The 18,685-nt window shown below is 36.5% G+C and overlaps 1 protein-coding gene across 15 annotated transcripts in view; it reads left to right on the top strand.

Moving 5' to 3' along the window:
* The window catches only part of CEP63 (centrosomal protein 63), a 51,979-nt gene that overhangs the window by 3,176 nt on the left and 30,118 nt on the right, over positions 1-18,685 (top strand). For 10 of the 15 annotated variants that reach the window (XM_036431381.2, XM_036431384.2, XM_036431383.2 and 7 more), the window contains exons 2-4: positions 303-340; positions 5,733-5,801; positions 6,771-6,948. In XM_036431381.2, coding sequence (XP_036287274.1) covers positions 312-340; positions 5,733-5,801; positions 6,771-6,948 — 276 coding nt within the window. In that variant the 5' untranslated portion in view covers positions 303-311. Of the gene's footprint in view, positions 1-302; positions 341-5,732; positions 5,802-6,545; positions 6,684-6,769; positions 6,949-18,685 lie in introns of those variants that run through there. The other 5 variants (XM_036431385.2, XM_036431386.1, XM_036431388.2 and 2 more) reach the window with 3 other exon arrangements.

Below are 18,685 nucleotides of genomic sequence, written 5' to 3'. Positions count from 1 at the left end.
GATTGAGCAGCATAGTGGGTTCAAGTGTTGTTAGCCCCATCCGTTCCTCATGAAATCCTCTGTGAACCTTTCCCTTAAAAGTGAAGTCTTTTCATGGATTTAGATTGCCTACATCCATGATTACATTAGGAGTTTAATATGGCAATTTTATAACTGTATCATTCCTTCAGTATTTATTAGCTGGAAATCTTTCATGAAGAAGAACTTTCTCCCATCAGCTATTTGACTACCATCAGTTGTTTGAAATACAATTTGTACAGGAGAGGCAAGAAAAATGCTTACTTCTTTCCCTCTATTTTCAGACTACAGTAATGAGTTGGTGGCCTAACAACCTCCAAAGGTAACCATGAGGGTTTTTGCCTTTTGTGAAAAATCATCATGAACTTAATTGACTTGAATGTATTTAAACTGTTTCAACCTATCGCAGTCATTTTTTATTTTTTGGATGCTCACATTGTCCTGTCTTTGGCCAGTGGTGGACCCTTTAAGTTGGCTCCTGTAGACTTTAATGTGACTCGTGGTCTCTGATAATTTCCTCATTTTCTGGTAAAACATGTTTCTGGCCCATTTATATATTTCTGGCCATCAAGAAGCCTGGTTCCTTTGAGTGGAAGATGGTATTGAGAGAACACAGTCTGGGTACTAGAGGTACTCTTATTGCTAGGTCGGTCATTAGTTCTAGGTTTGCAATGGTCAGAATTAGGAAATATATTTTTGAAAGAGATATATACAGAATTCACACTAATATTTCCAATTTAATTTTAATTTTATAGGTTTTTTTTCTATATTTGATTTTATATTTGTATCTTTTTCTCAAAATACTGGTACCTAATATCATTAACATAATCACTTTTTTTTCTTATCCTATATTTTATATATAACTGTTAAGAAATTAACATCACCGATTTTATTATCAATAGTATGATTCCTGAGTAGTGCTCAGGATTCCTTTGCAGTTCTTTTTTATCCTTACTATATATTCCATTTTTTTTTGATAGGTACAGTACAATTATTGCATTTTGAAAACATGAAACAATTTGTTATATTGTTAGGCTGTCAACCTGATATCTAGTTGATAGTTGGTTTATTTCATTTTGTTTTCAGTTTTTCAATCTAGCTCTTCCCCCGTTTGGATTTGTTTTATTATATGTAAATCATTAACACAGTTTCTATAAAACAAGTACCTGTAAAACAAAATGCATCCCTCTTTTCTCCACCTGACTCCCTTTCTCATAGGTGTCATATTTAGTAGTTTTGGGTTTATCTGTTCCTAAACACACACATACACATTCACACACTCCCTTAGATAAAAGATGGTATTCACATATACTATTTTGTATCTTGCTTTTTTTGTTTTTTTAACCTAATACATACCTTGAAGAGCCCTCCATAGAAGTATTAGAGATTGTTATCCCTTTTTACAACTTCAAAGTATTTTATTGGTGGATGAATATTCATATAGTTCCCTGTTGATAGGCATTTGTTTTTTTCTTACTATTGCAAGTACTTGTGCAATGTATATTCTTGTGCATATGTGACTTCTTTTTTTTGCCAATGTGTCTTTGGGATAGTTTCCTAGGAGTGGCATTTTTTGATCAAAAGGTAATAAAAGCATGTATATCAGTTTTAGGTATTGCCAAAATTTCTATAGTAGTTGTACCGCTTTATATTCCTACATGCAATGTATGAGGGTGCTTATCTTCCCTTGCCTTATGAGTGTATATTGTGAAACTTTTACTTTTTGGTTGCTATAATATAAAAGAAATGCTAATTCAATGTAGTTTAAATTTGGTCAGCAAGGTCAAGCATCTTTTCATATGTTTAAGGTCATTTGTCTTCTTCCCATTTTTCTATAGATTTCTCCCTCTACCCCCATTTTAGATTCTCTGTATATATCAACTGATGGTAGATTCTCTGAATAATTAAGCATTTATCATAAAACTTTCAACTACTGTTGTCATTTGTCTTTTAACTTTGCTTATGGCATTTTTCCCATGTAAAAATGCATTTTTTAAAAACTATTTTTTAATTCATTTCAGGGAAGGGAGAGGGAGAGAATCATTGATTGGCTGCCTCCTGCACCCCGCTTACTGAGGACTGAGCCTGCAATCCAGGCATGTGCCCTTGACTGGAATTGAACCTGGGACTCTTCAGTCTGCAGGTTGACACTCTATCCACTGAGCCAAACCATCCAGGGCAAAATGTATTTTTATTTACTCAGATTTCTCAGTCTTTCCTCTTATTCTTTCTGGATTTTAAATCACAGTGTAAACAGTGTTTTACACTTTTATTTTGGAAAATTTCTTTGATACTTTATCTACTGATCTCCCCCCTCCCTCCTGAATCTCCACCTTAAGTTTAATAAGTAGGGACCTTTCTGGGCAGTGGTAAATTATAAATTATATTGATTGCCTTTTGGAGCAGCCATAATATACCTGACAGAGCCATCTATCTTTATAATCATAGTAACACCAAGGCAGGTAAGGGATAGAGCATTATATCCACCTTTAAATGAGAGTTGATGGCTAGTCATGTCCCTTCTATTAGTACACATTTATTTGTAATTCTATCCAGAGTTTTTTTCCTTCCTGTGTCCCATTTTGTAAATAATTTTATCTTGGCCATATACTCTAGATATTTTTCCTGATCTGTAAAATGAAGAGGTTAAGTTGGAGATCTCAGATCCTTTCTAGCTCTTAAATTCCCAGAAATATGTTAATGAATTTCAAGGATTTGCCTATTATCAGTTATCCTATTTGGATTATTTCCCCATAAAATTTAAAGTAAAAGCCTGCTTCACAGTCTTGATGAAAAAGCTTGTATTTCCTTTAATCATGCTATTCCATATTTCACTGATTTAAAACAGCTTTGATTTCAAAGGAAAGTTTTAATTAATAACTTTTGTTTGTTGATGTCTTGCTATAAATGTAGAAATGACTAAGATTGCCGTGTAAAAACTGTAGAGCTATAAGTTTCCATTGAACCACATTTTATGCTAGTGGCCAGGAGTGGCAGACTACCAAACACTAAGTACTTAAATTTGTATTTAATATTATGAACAAAGAATAGTTAACTTTACATAATTATCACATGGCACAGGCAAAGTAGAAAGCAAAGTAACATTGTGCATAGAGTTGAATGAGGGCCAGATTGGTTAGGAAAGGAAGTAGTGATATAGCTATGAGAAACTGAAAAGAGGAAAGTCCACAGAAAATGTAAATCCTTGCTGTTTACCTGATCCTAAGGAATGAGAATAAATGGTATTGACAGCTACTCAACAGATTGGTGAGGGTATTGTTAAAGAAACACATTATACGTTAGTAAGATGATTTTACACAAAGACTTCTGCTGCTCTCCCTCATAACCTATCCCCACCTTTAAAAAGAAGGATCTCTTTATCTTAGACCATTATTTTGAATTCTGAAATAGCAATTTTCCTCCTCATATGGACTATTTTCACTATTGTGCTACTGCCACCTGGTGGCTATGACAGTGATGTCACACTTAGTTTATATTTTTTTCTGTATTCAGACTTTTTGATTTGGTTTGATTTTGTTTATTGCCAAGAAGATTCTACTGAACCAAAAGAAGATATGAAGGTATTTTAGGATCTGGAATACTGTGAAATATATTATATTGTACATTGGCTGAGACTCAACAGCCACACTCCCTATATTTGAATCCTAGGACTATACTTTGTAGTTTAACATATCAAGTATTTAGTCCTCCGAGTCTCAGTTTCATCAGAGTAATAGTATCTGTATTTTATGAGTGTTGTGAAGAATTAGATAATATATACAAGGCAAAACAGTTAAGTACTCGTTGACTTTTTGCTTCTGTTATAAATGTTGCTAATTAAGTCATGTCACTCAGAAAATATATCAATGTATTATAGATAACTAAATATGTATTATTAATATATATTACTACAGTAAATATATTAATGTTTAAAAATAACATGATCTAACAAAATATAATTTTACTAATGATAATCTTGAATAATAGCACTTTCCTACACATTTAATAAATACCCATTATAGTTATCGGGAGCAAGCTAGTTACCCTGAACATTTAATTGGCTACTAGAATTCCATGGAAAAGCTGGAGGAAACCTTGGCGATTATAGTTCATAGTCCTCCTTTTAGAGATGCAAAAACTGAAGTCCAAGGACACAGCTAGTTAGTTGCAGAGCAGGATTGCATCCCCGGTCTCCATCTGCATGGAGCTGGGTGAGCCTTGCCCTGCCTCTCAGTTCCCTAGAGTGGACCAAAACAGAATCTGGGCTGTGTGGTGATTGACCATATCATGTTTTAAAAGAAAGTAGAGTAGACCATGAAAACCTTTCTCTCTAAGTTTTTAATTTGTCTGATGAAGGACAAACCAACTAGAAAAAAAATCCTCTCTGCTGTATTTATGTATGAATAGTTTAACACTCCCGACAGAACTTTACAAGTAGATGCAAATAACACAAGTGGCTGTATTTTCCAGTTTTCTCATTTTCCTCTGTGCTTTCAGGAGAATGCTTCTGTCTCCACATTTTTATTCTAGGGAGAGAATATTCTTGGTCATTTTTTTCTTTCCATACAGGACTATTAATTCATTGAAAAGGGTCATATCTTTCATCACTATATATCTAGTGGTTAATGCAACTCTGAATTCTTTGTTGAATGAAAGAATCCTTAGAGAAATAGAATTTTTAAACAGGGCATTAGGACAAAGAGGCAGAACCTCCACACCACAATACTTGGAAATTAACTAAAAGATAACTCAGGACTGAGTCTTTGAAGGTTTAAGGAAAAAGCATTATCTCAGGAGAGAGAAGTGATTTGACATGACTAATATTTTGAAGATTTGTGATAATAGGGAGAAACTTACAGTAGGTATTACTACTCATGGGCACTTGTGAAATCAAGGGCTGTCTTTCCTCCTCATCTATCTTTATATTATCTTTCTCTTTCTATGACAGTTTCTTCTGTCTCCCTTCCCTTCTTTCTCTACCTGACCCTCCTCTGTAGCTCTCCAGCTATGAACACTTTGCATAGGGGGATTGATAAAAGGGAGGGGAGCTGTCATAAGTTCAGTCTGTTGAAATGCTACACTAAGCTCTGGAGCTGCAGGGATGAATAACATTGGCTTTCTGTCCTTGAGGGATGGACAGGAAGGAAAAGGATGCATTCTACTGTGAAAGAACCTGTTAAGGACTAGGAAGGATGAAGTGTGGAGGAGGGAGGCTTTCTGGGGAGGGAGGGTCTTCTAAGAAGCATCCAGGGTTTGTCCTCTTGAGGTTGATGGACCAGGGAGTTCAAGCTCAGGGCACTGAACCTGTTTATAATATCTCAAAAAAACAACACCCCTCCCCCCCAAGCTACACCTTTTCTCTGATGTGTGACCCCTACTTTCTAATGTTTATGTCAGTGTCCCTCTGCTTCTAGGACCCCACCTTCACCCCTGGCCCACCCTTACGTTAGGAAGTAGGCATACAACCATGAGGCATTTGATGTCAGGCATGCAGGGAGAGTGTCAACAGCAGTTAGATCCCTTTAAGTAATTTTGTTTTAGTCTGAATGTGTTTTGTCCCAATATTTTTGGAAGTTATATGCCCCTACAGTCATCCTAAGAAGCACAGCATTTTTCTCATTGTTATTTGTATTTGTTCATTTACATTCTTATCAGTTGGAATGTTAGAATTTAAACAATGGATTTTCTCCTGACTGATATTTCTCCTTTTCCAGTTGCCAAAACAAAGGGGATTTGGCGATGGAGGCTTTGTTGGAAGGAATACAAAATCGGGGGCATGATGGGTAAGTTTGCTTTTGACTTGAAGCATCTCACTGAATTTAAACAGTGTATTTGAATGCTGCCGCTGACCGTTTTGGGCTTTGGGTACAGAAGCAAAAACGTTGAACTAAAGCTAAGCTGACTCGTGTTGTTTATAAAGAGCGTTTCTCGGGGACGTTGGCCTCAGCTCAGCAGTGTGAAGCTGGACACTTGCCTTCAGCACTCTACATTTTCTACTCTGAAAAAGCAAAAGTAGAAGGACAGAGGTTTTGTGACACTAAGAGCAATGTTTTTTGTTTTTGTTTTTGTAAGTTTTTTATTTTATTTTATTATATTTTAAGCCTCAGTAGTTGTGGCTCTCTCTGACCATTCTTGGAAGCCTTTTTACATCCCTTACATCTGTGTCCACTTCTGCCTCCAAGTTTGAAATATCTGGTGTCCCCTGCATCTTTGCAGGGCCTCAGTAACTTTAAAATAATCAGATAGGTTGCAGCAAGTTTCTAATAATAAGGTGGGGAAAAATAATTGAAATAAGTCTGACTCAAGAACGAATTTCTTGAAACAGCTCTTAAAATTGTATTATCATTTTCCCAGTAGTTGCTTCCAAAGCTTTTTATTTTGACTAGCTGAGACTGTGACATAAGCTGGCTGGGATTCTTCCTGAAAGCTTCCCTAAAATATTACAAAAGTGCTAACTGTTGGTTGTCAAAGTCTAATTTACGAGCCAGGCTCAAAACATCAATTTTGTGTTTGACCCCAAAACGTAGGCTTTAGGTTGGCTGTTAGAGGAAGATAAAATATTTTGTGGGATAAGTCATCACCTTAATATGAACATTAAAAGGAAAAGCTCAGAAGTCCTGTTCTTTGCTTCTGATAATTTATTTATTGGCACTGTTTCCGCCCAGGTAGATTTATGTCTGCTATATTTTTACATCTGAAAGATGAAAAGCCACTCTGACATGTCTGTTTTAAGGGTCTGTTCTTATTTATAGGGGATTTTTGACGTCCTGTGAAGCAGAACTACAGGAGCTCATGAAACAGATTGACATAATGGTGGCTCATAAAAAGTCTGAATGGGAAGGGCAGACACATGCTTTAGAAACGTGCTTGGACATCCGTGAGCAGGAACTTAAGTCTCTTAGGAGTCAGTTGGATATGAAACACAAAGAGGTAAAGCAGTTGATTTACTTCTCTTATTGACATTTTGGCCTTTTACATTAAAAATATTTCTTAAATATTTGTTGAAGAAAGCATTTGTGTTTCTTTAGTTTCTATGGTGTCTTGTAATTCTAGTGGTTTCTTTTAGAAGAAAAATTCATTGTGAAAATGCCCCAAAATATTAATAATTATTTCAATGATCATGTTACTTTGGTCACATATAATAAATACATATATAACTTTTTTTTTATTGTTTAAAGTATTACATATAGTAATACATTTATCTCCTTTCCCCCCCCTCATTGACTTTCCCCTAGCCTCCCCTACCCTCTGTTGCATGCCTTCATCTCCACCCCCCCATTGTCTTGTGTCCATGGTGTGCTTATATGCATGCATACAATTCCTTTGGTTGATCTCTTCCCCCCCTCCCCAAGACTCCTCAGCCTTCCCACTGTAATTTGACAATCTGTTCAGTGCTTTACTGCCTCTTTATCTATCTTTTTGTTCATCAGATTATAATGTTGTTTATTTTCCATTAATGAGTGAGATCACATGGTATTTTTCTTTTCATTGCCTGGCTTATTTCACCTAACATAATGCTCTCCAGGTCCATCCATGCTGCTGCAAATGGTGAGAATTCCTTCTTTTTTATAGCAGCATAGTATTCCATTATGTAGATGTACCACAGTTTTTAATCCACTCATCTGCTGATGGGCATTTAGGCTGTTTCCAAATCTTAGCCATGGTGAATTGTGCTGCTATGAACATAGGGGTGCATATATCCTTTCTGATTGGTATTTCTAGTTTCTTGGGATACATTCCTAGAAGTGGGATTACTGGGTCAAATGGGAGTTCCATTTTTAGTTTTTTGAGGAAACTCCATACCGTTCTCCACAGTGGCTACACCCGTCTGCATTCCCACTAGTAGTGCATGAGGGTTCCTTTTTCTCCGCATCCTCACCAGCACTTGTCGTTCATTGATTTATTGATGATAACCATTCTGACAGGTGTGAGATGTTACCGCATTGTCATTTTGACTTGCACCTCTCAGATAATTAGTGACTTTGAGCATGTTTTCATATGTCTCTTGGCCTTTTTTCTGTTTTTAGAAAAGATTCTATTTAGGTCTGTTGCCCATTTTTTTTTTATTGGTTCATTTATCTTCCTTTTATTAAGTTGAATAAATTCCCTGTAGATGTTGGAGATTAAACCTTTATTAGTGATAACATTTACAAATATGTTGTCTCATACAGTGGACTTTCTTATTGTTTTGTTGATGGTTTCTTTTGCTGTGCAAAAGCTTTTTATTTTGATGTAGTTCTATTTGTTTATTTTCTCTTTAGCTTCCATTGCCTTAGGAGCGGTATTGGTGAAGAAATTGCTTCGACATATGTCTGAGATTTCTCTGCCTGTGGATTCCTCTAGTATTTTTATGGTTTCCCATCTTATGTTTAAGTTCTTTATCCATTTTGAGTTTATTTTTTGTATAAGTTGATGGTCTAGTTTCAATTTTTTTGAAACTTAATTAAGGAGGTAAAAGACCTAAAATGTATCTTTCCAATTTTCCCAACACCATTTATTGAAGAGACTGTCTTGACTCCATTGTATGTTCATGCCTCCTTTGTCAAATATTAATTGAGCATAGTGGTTTGGGTCGATATCTGGATTCTCTATTCTATTCCATTGGTCTATATCTGTTCTTGTGCCAGTACCATGCTATTTTGAGAACAGTGGCTTTGTAATATAGCTTGAAATCTGGTATTGAGATCCCTCCTACTTTGTTCTTCTTTCTCAGGATTGCTGTGGCTATTCAGAGTCTTTTTTTATTCCAGATGAATTTTTAGAGAGTCTGCGAAATATGTCATTGGTATTTTAATGGGGAGTATATTGAATCTATAGTTTGCTTTGGATAGTATGGACATTTTAATCATGTTGATTTTACCAATCCATGAACATGATATTTTCTTCCACCTGCTTACGTCTTCCTCTATCTCTTTTTCAGTGTCCTGTAGTTTTCTGTGAATAGGTCTTTTACCTCCTTAATTAAGTTTATTCCTAGATATCTTAATGTTTTTGGTGTGTTTGTAAATGGGATTGCTTTTTTTAGTCTCTGTTTCTGTAAGTTCACTATTGGTATATAGAAATGCCATAGATTTCTTGGTGTTAATTTTGTTTCCTGCTACATTGCTGAATTCATTTATTAAGTCTAATAGTTTTTTTATGGAGTCTTTCGGTGTTTTTTATGTACAATATGACGTCATCTGCAAATAAGGACAGTTTTACTTCTTCTTTTCCAATTTTATTTCTTCTTCTTGTCTAATTGCAATGGCTAATGCTTCCAGTACTGTGTTGAACAGGAGTGGTGAGATTGGGCAACCCTGTCTTGTTCCTGTTCTTAGGAGAAATGGTTTTAGTTTTTGCCCAATGAGTATGATGTTGGTTGTGGGTTTATCATAGATGGCTTTTATTATATTGAGGTATGATCCTTCTATTCCCACCTTGCTGAGATTTATTTATTTATTTATTTATTTATTTATTTATTTATTTTTTTTTTTTATCAAGAAAGGATGTTGGATTTTGTCAAATGCTTTTTCTCCATCAATTGATATGACTATGTGATTTAAAAAAATATATATATTTTATTGATTTTGTACAGAGAGGAAGGGATAGAGATAGAGAGTTAGAAACATCGATGAGAGAGAGTCATTGATCAGTTGCCTCTTGCACCCCCCCTACTGGGGATATGCCCGCAACCAAGGTACATGCCCTTGACTGGAATTGAACCCGGGTCCCTTCAGTCCCCAAGCCGACGCTCTATCCATTGAGCTAAACCGGTCCCGGCATGACTATGTGATTTTTATCTCTCAATTTGTTTATGTGATATATCACATTTATTGATTTGTGGATATTGTACCATCCTTGCATCTCTGGGATAAATCCTACTTGGTCATGATGAATGTTCTTTCTGATGTACTGCTGGATCTGATTTGCTAGAATTTTGTTGAGGATTTTGGCATCTATGTTCATGAGGGGTATTGGTCTGTAATTCTCTTTCATTGTGTTTGTCTTTATCTGGTTTTGGTATTAGGGTGATGCTGGCTTCATAGAAGGAGCTTAGAAGTGTTACTTCCTCTTGAATTTTCTGGAATAGTCTAAGGAGGATAGGTTTTAGTTCTTCCTTGAATGTTTGGTAAAACTCTCCTGTGAAGCTGTTTGGCCCGAGCTTTTGTTTTCTGGAAGCTTTTTGATGACTGTTTCAATTTCTTCCATAGTTAATTGGCTTATTGAGGTGTTTAGATTCTTCCTGATTGAGTTTTGGAAGGTTATGTTTTTCTAGGAATATGTCCATTTCCTCCAGGTTGTCCAGTTCGTTGCAATAAAGTTGATCATAGTATTTTTTTTTTTTTAATCATTCCTTTGTATTTTGGTGGGATCTGTTGTTATTTCTCCTCTTTCATTTCTGATTTTGTCTATTTGGGTCCTCTCTCTTTGCTTCTTAGTGAGCCTGGCTAGAGGTTCATCAATCTTGTTTATCCTTTCAAAGAACCAGCTCTTGATTTTGTTGATCTTTTTTTTTTTTAAATTTTTTTTGTTTGTTTTTTTTGGTCTCTATGTCGTTTTATCTTCACTCTGATCTTTATTATTTCCTTCCTTCTGCTTACAAGGGGCTTTTCTTATGCTCTCTTTCTAACTCTTTAAGTTGTAGGATTAGGTAATTTATTACCATTGTTTTTGTATTTTGCAGTAGGCTTGTAGAGCTATGAACTTCTCTCTCAAGACTGCTTTCAGTGTCCCATAGATTTTGGATTGTTGTATTTTCATTGTCGTTTATTGCTATGATGTTTTTTATTTCTTCTTTGATCTCTCTGGCAACCCAGTCATTGTTTAATAGCATGCTATTTAGTCTCAATATGTTTTATTTTTTTGGATTGTTCTTATTGTAGTTGATTTCCAGTTTTATGCCACTGTGATCTGAGAAGATGCTTGATATGATTTCTATCTTCTTGAATTTGAAGAGACTTTGCCTGTGACCCAAATATATGGTCTCTCTTTGAAAATGACCCATGTGCACTTGAGAAGAATGTATATTCTGTGACTTTGGGATGAAATGTTCTGAAGATGTCAATTCCATCTGGTCTAGTGAGCCTTTTAGGGTTGATGTTTCTTTGCTGATTTTTTTGTTTTGAGGATTTATCCAATGGTGATAGTGGGGTATTAAAGTCCCCTACTATGATTCTATTGCTATCAATCTGTTTCTTGATATCTTCCAGGAGTTTTTTGTTTTATTTTTTTCTTTAATGTATTTGAGTGCTCCTGTATTTGGTGTGTATATGTTTACCAGAGTTATTTCTTCTTGTTGGATTGCTCCCTTTAGTATTATGAAGTGGCCTTCCTTATCTCTTTTTATGTCTTTCATTTTGAGATATAATTTGTCAGATAAAAGTATTGCTACCCCAGCTTTTTTTTTCATTTCGATTCACCTGAAAAACCTTTTTCTATCCCTTCACCCTCAGTATGTGTGCATCTTTTTTTCTGAGGTGGGTTTCTTATAGATAGCAGATATATGGGTTATGTTTTCTTATCCAATCCGTTACCCTATGCCTTTTGATTAGGGCATTTAATCCATTTACATTTAAAGTTATTATTGATAGGTACTTGTTTGTCACCATTTTTATTCTTTACCCATTTGTTTCTTCTTCGCTTCCTATTTTTTTTTTTTTTTTTTTTTTTTACAGCAGACCCTTTAGCTTTTCTTGCATTACTGTCTTGGTGGTAATAAACTCCCTTAGTCATTTTTTGTATGTGAAGCTCCTGATTTCACCTTCAATTTTGATTGATAGCCTTGCTGGCACAGTATTCTTGGATTTAGACCCTTCCTTTGCATGACTTTGTATATTTCATTCCATTCCCTTCTGGCTTGATATGTTTCTGTTGAAAAATCAGTCTCTAGCCTGATGGGGGATCCTTTGTATGTAACTTTCTGTTTTTCTCTGGCTGTTTTTAATATTCTTACTTTGTCATTGGTGTTTGCCAATTTAATTATACTGTGCTTTGGTGTCGGTCTTTTGGGGTTCATTTTGCTTGGAACTCTGTGAGCTTCTTGGATTTGTGTGTGTTTTTTTCTCCCCTATGTCAGGGAAGTTTTCTGTCATTACTTCTTCAAACAAGTTTTCTATTCATTGCTCAGTTTCCTCTCCTTCTGGCACCCTTATTATGCAGATGTTGCTTTTGTTTTATGTTATCCCAAAGTTCCCTTAGGCTCTCCTCCGGCTTTTTAATTTTTTTCTAGAAGCTGCTCTACTTGGGTATTTTTCCCCCCATCTTATCTTCTAGCTCATTGATGTGGTCCTCTGCTTCTTCTAATCTACTCTTGATGCTTTCTATTGAGTTCTTTACAGCAGTGGTGTAATTTTTCATTTCTTCTTGGTTCTTCTTCATTTCCTCTTGGTTCTTACTCATATTGTCAAATTCATCTTCCATTCTTTTCATCCACCTTATGACCATTTCTCTGAATTCTTTCTCTAACAGGTTGCTTGCCTCCATTTTGTTTACTTCCTTTTTTGGTGATGTCTGCTTTTCTTTCATATGCAGGCTGTTTCTTTGTTTTTCCATGATCTCTCTTCTCCGGGTGCCTGGTTATGTATTAGGTCTAGTAATAATTAATGTTGTTTTCTAATACTTTTTTAAATCGAATTTAGTTAAACAATACAACAAAATTTAATCAACAATATAGTTGCCGTTGTTTTCTACTACTTGTGCCCAATGCTCAGGAAGCATTTTAATCCCTCTGTTGTAAAATTCTTGTGATTTTGATGCAAAAAACTCGGTCAATGCATTTTTGAGGCATTCTTCATTATTAAATTTTTTTCCAAGAAGAAAGTTTTGCAAAGAACGAAACAAATGGTAATCGGAAGGGGCAATATCAGGAGAATTTGCAGGTTGAAGGAGAACTTCCCATTCCAACTGGCGCAGTTTTTCAGCAGTGATTCTTGCAGTATGCGGTTGTGCGTTATCGTGGTGAAGAATTACGCCCTTCCGATTAATCAGCGCGGGTTCTTTTTCTCTTAAAGCTTGGGCTAACCTTTCCAATTGGGCACTATACACTGCACTTGTAATGGTTTGGTTAGATGGTAAAAGTTCATAAAGAAGAATTCCTTTAAAATTCCACCAAACACACAACATCACTTTTTTCGCATGCAAGTCAGGTTTTGGCATGGGCTGCGAGCCTCATTTTTGTCCAACCATTGAGGCCGCCTTTTCAAATTAACATACAGCACCCATTCTTCATCTCAGGTAACAATTTGCTCTAAAAACGGCAAACGGTTTTGATGAGAGAGGAGCGAACTGCAAATTGTGACTCTTTGATTATGGTTGTTGTCGGTCAACTCATGAGGAACCCATTTTCCAAACTTTTGGACTTTGCCAAGTGCACGCAATTGATTGGAAATTGTTTTTTGTGAACAATTTAAAGTTGTCGCGAGCTCTTGTTGGGTAATTTGAGGATTTTGCACCAAAAGAGCTTGAAGAGCTTCTTGATCAGAATTGGACACACGGCCTCGACCACTCTTGTCATCTAACCAAAAATTTCCCTCGCGAAATTTCTCAAACCAACGCTGGCATTTTCTGGCGCTAACTGCATCTTGACCAAGAGCACTACAGATGTTTTTTGCAGCCTCACTTGCTTTTCTTCCTAATTGGAACTCGTAAAGCATGCAGTGCCGAATATGCTCTTCATCCGCCATCTTCTTAGCCCTAGTTTTGCAACAAAAACCAAACCAAACACAAACTTTTTCAAGCAAAACTTGTTAATTGCACTTCACACGTTCTGTAGATACCACGTGTTTGAAGGTTATGTCAATACAAGTCAACGCCAAGCAAGATTTTAAACGAATGTTGAAAAACGACATTAATTATTACTAGACCCGATAGTTCTCTCTCTCCTTATCCTGGGCGAAATCTGCTCTTTCTGTGAGGGCGGGTAGAGCTCCTCTGAATCTGAGTGCTTGTGCCACTTGAGGACCAATATTCTCGGGTTCGTAGCTGTTTGGTGGGTGCCGTCGACGTAGATCCCCTAGACTTTCAGGCTTCCAATAACATTCACTTTCCCCTTCAAGATGGCACGGTCTCTATGTCCGAGCTATTCACTCTGGGAGGGAACCCAGTAGCAGTGGGGGCTGCCTGGTCAGGGGAGCCCTGTCCAGCAGTCCCCCACAGTCTCCTGAAGTATAACTGTCCTTCAACTCACCAACAAACACTCCCATAGGATCACACACTCCTTTTGTTTTCTCACTCACACACTATCTTGCAGTCTGCCTTCCCCTCAGCAGCCATTTTCTTTCCTCTGTCCATATTTAACTTCTTTATGAAAATGTGGATTATGTCACATGATCTTTGTATAAGCTCCATCCTAAATATCTGTATTAACATTGACTGAATTTAGTGAACATTGTTTTTGGTCTCACTGTATGCCTCGTATGAAAAAGTAAGCCCACAATTCAATAATTTGTCTATTTTGGTTAGATCTAAAACAAAATTCAGAAAATCCTTTTTTTTATTTTTTTTTTTTTTTTATATTTACCCCTCTTCAAAATTAGGGGAAAAGAAAGAATAAAGGAAAATAAAAAATTATTTGAAATCTCACTACCCACAGTTTCTGGCGATTTGGGGGGAAAGTTTAACATTTGCTGTTAGCTAGTACAGTAAAAGTACACTGAATATTGGAAGGGAAGCAGAAAGCATTTATATAAGTGCAAGAATTGCCTCTGAATTTCTGTAATGGATAGCAATCTCAGAAGGATCGAAAGAGTTGTAGGGAAACACTGGTCCCAACCCCCCCCCCCCCCCCCCCCCCCCCCATGGACTTTACTGTCTGTGGGATCACCGCTCATTAGTGCTGTTGTTAAGTTTATTCAGGTTTCTTCAGGTGCACTTCTGTGAGCGGTACACTGCAATTGTGATTCTATTGATGCCACTTACCAAGAGTATTTTAGAATATTCCACTTAGCAAGGAGAGAGCTAGGCTTGATGAAAGTATGTTATACTTGTCAAGTGACTCATTGTTTGGCCATTTGCACTTTGGGTATAAATTGGCCATGTCAAATTTAGCCTCTTGCTAGATTGGGGTTACTTTAAAATTTAGATAGAACTTGAGAGTATTTTAAAATTACATCTCGTGCAAAGATATAGGTGGTGAAAAAGTACATGGAATTATATTTGTTTGTTTTATTGTAATTTAGGTAAGGTCAGTGCTACTTATCTGGTAAGTTGCTTTAACTACTAATTCTTTGTTCTCATAGAGCAAAACAAAAGTTAAAGTAATAGTGATATCCTAGTTAAGAAAATCAATATGTGTGTGTGTGTGTGTGTGTGTATATCTCCAAGCCATTTAGTTTGGTATAAATCCATGAAAGAAATTCCTGTGTGTGTGATTTTGAGAATATTTAGTCACTTTGAGGCTGTTTGAACTTAATTCTGTAGCTTAGTTTGGATGTCCAGGGCATTATTGCTATTTTTTTCATACCGTAAAGAGAAATTATAGGTTCCATGTTAACAATTTGAAGATTACAGGTTTGTCCTGGCACATAAAAGAAATTTAGAATTGTAGCTGTCTGGTCAATTTGCTGCTTCACTGAATGGGCTGCTGAAAGTAGATTAACTTTCTAGAACTAAAGTACTTTTACCAAACACTGGTAATGGGAATCTGTTCCATAGAGTTTGTCTGTGAAATTGTGTTGAGCCCTGGCCAGTGGCTCAATTGGTTAGAGTGTCGTCACATACCCAGAAGGCTTCAAATTGGATTCCTGGTCAGGACACATACCTAGGTTGCAGATTTGATCCATGCATTAGGCAGCAGATAGATGTTTCTCTCATATTGATATTTCTCCCTCTTGCTCTCTCTCTCTTTCTCTCTCAAAAAAATCAATAAACATCCTCAGGTGAGAATTAAAAATAAATTGTGTTGGTAATACCATGTTCATATTCTACTTTGAAGAATAAATGACATAGGAACTAGAAAATAGGGCTGCAAGTTCTTTTCATTTATATTTGTTTGCCAACTTAGAAGCAGTTAGTCCTGTGGTATAAACCAGCTGCTCAGGTGATGGGCACATGATGAGAGCAAAAGCTTGCAGCAGAATGTCAAGTGCATTGCATCCTTCACTTCATAGAAGGTTTTCTATAGAAAAATGTCAGTTGCACTAAACCGTGTGTTTTGTGACACAGTTGATTTACATTCTGCCTAAAGCTCCTAGTACCTGCTGGATTGCTGTTGTGACTAGCGCCAGCCCGCCTGCAGGTCATATGTGGAGGAGTACTAGTATAAATAGCCCATTTTGTAAGTGACTGCTTTATGATTTCTGATTATACTCTTGGGACTGGGTTGGTTTTCACAGACATTTCTGTGGCTGTTACTTTCTCACGCCCCACAGAGCAGGTAGACTTAATGAAATAAGTAAGGAATTTGGAGTTCTGGCTCTGCCTCTTTTCAGCTGATTGGCCTTGAACAAATAATCTAACTTCTCTGAGCCTGTTTCTTCATGTGTAAAATTAGGATGAAAACCCTAAGTCCCAGTGTTGTTGTGAAGAGTTACTGTTTAAGAAGGCACTTTGAAAACTATAAATTGTATTTAGAATCAGTTATTTCAGCTTTTTTGTTACTCATGATGACCATTTCAAACCTTGGCTCCCATTTCTCTACCAATGCCACCACTCACTCAACATTTAACCTTTTTTTTTTCTTCACCTTTTAAGAAATTTAAATATTTTGAGTGCCAACTGTGAGCCAGACCCTGGTACATAAATAAAATAAACAATATTTTTCCATTTAATATTTATATTTGCCATCTACACTAATAAAAAGAGTAACATGCTAGTTGACCATACTTTCATAATGCCTACCAGCCACTCAGGAGTGAATATGCAAATTAACCCAACAAAGATGGCAGGTTAATTTGCATGTGCAGGTGCCGAGTGGCCGGGGTCAGGACACTTGCATTCCACACCACCCCAGCCATTCCGGGCCTCTGGGCAGCGTGGGGAGGCGGAAAGGCGGCTCTGGGCTGGAGCAAAAAGGCGACTCCGGCCACAGCGAAGGTGGTGCCAGCAACCAGGGAAAGGAAGGCCCATTCTTGCACGAATCTTTGTGCATTGGGCCTCTAGTATATAATAAATACAAAAAAAAAAAAAAAAAAGGAAGAAGAAAAAGATTCTATAAGGCTTATAGAGGAAAACAGAAATTATCTGCCCAACCCCCTAAACCTAGAATTTCTGCTTCTCTGAAGCAATCATTTCAATACCTTTAATTCTTTCTTTTGTATTCTCCTCATGTTTCTAAGTAACCGTTTATACTCACATATCCTAGTTTTCAGGTTTAGCCATTTATCTAATGACTTTCAACTATGAAAATGAAGGGTTTTGCTCTCTTCCATGCAATTTCCACTTCCTCATCCTGCCAGGATTGTATGTCTTAATTTTTGGTTTAGCTCAGTATTCAGTATTTACGTCATGAAGATGGTAAATACTATTCACAGCTGAGTCAGATAGTATAATGATAATTAAACTACTTCTTGTATATTTTTTGTTTTCCTGGGAATTAATAATTGCCTCATTTTCATTTGCTTTTAAAAAATGTACCTATCTTGATTCTTCCCAAATTCTCTGATACAAATGTAAGTCTTAGTGTTTTCAAGCATATCAGGTAAAGTATTTCTTTCTTTTTTTTTTTTTTTTTGAGCTTGCCATTCTCAAATATGAATAAGTGACTCTGTAGACTAGCAGTATAGCTTCATCTTAGAAACTCTCTTCACTATTATTCTGGAGCTTTTATACATTTATTTCTTCATTTTGGTAGAACATACTTTTATATATCTGAAGATGTCTTTATTCTCTTTTCACATCTGATTGAGTTTGATTGGCTGTAGAATTCTGCTTGAGAAGTAAATTTCACTCAGGATGTTTTTAGTTAAATGTGAATCTTTCAGACTTGAACATTTGATAATGGCAGACTAGGCAATTTGGACCAGTTCACCTTCTGAGGACAAATACGTTAGGTTAAAAAAAAAATGCTTGAAGTAGAGTGCTCATAAGATAGTACAGGCCAGGTCTAGGCTGAGCTATCCTCTCAACTCACAGAGGTGAGTTCCAGGGTTTGGGGCAATTATTAACTGAAACTAGAGAAGGCAGTTGAGAGGATAGAGACTGAATCGGTTTTTTAAATAATTTCAAGGGGTTAGGAAAATAAAGGATTTGATGTCTAAGGTGGCTCTGAATCCTTCCTCATTTTCAGTTGGGAACCTCAAAGAAGTAAGGATGGGCCGGATGTGGAACAAGCCCTCTTCAAACTGCTACCTATGTGCAGACATTTAACTCTCTGTCCCAGCATCTTCCCATACCTAGAAGTTGGTGGTTCAAATCCGGGTCAGGACATATACCTGGGTTTTGGATTTGGTCCCTGGTTGGAGCACGTATGGAAGGCAACCGATTGATGTTTATCTTTCCCTCTCCATCTCTCCCTTCTTCTTTTTAAGTGTGTCCTCTGGTGAGGGTTAAAAAAAAAAATCACTGAATTAGTTTAAGATGATCCTAGAGTGCTACTGTCCCCAGGCAGCACAGAGCGCTAGGGCTTCTAGGAACCTGGAAAAAAAAAACTTACATTTTCTCCAAAGGAAAGGAAAATTACCATTCTGGGTCTTGAATTATTGTATTTCTTCAAATAAGTTGCAAATGTAATGCTTGTTAACCATAGTAACCT

Source organism: Pipistrellus kuhlii, unplaced genomic scaffold (assembly GCF_014108245.1).
Source record: "Pipistrellus kuhlii isolate mPipKuh1 unplaced genomic scaffold, mPipKuh1.p scaffold_m20_p_11, whole genome shotgun sequence".
Taxonomy (NCBI): domain Eukaryota; kingdom Metazoa; phylum Chordata; class Mammalia; order Chiroptera; family Vespertilionidae; genus Pipistrellus; species Pipistrellus kuhlii.
Note: the sequence above shows the minus strand (reverse complement) of the source record. Positions and strands in the feature narration are given on the sequence as shown.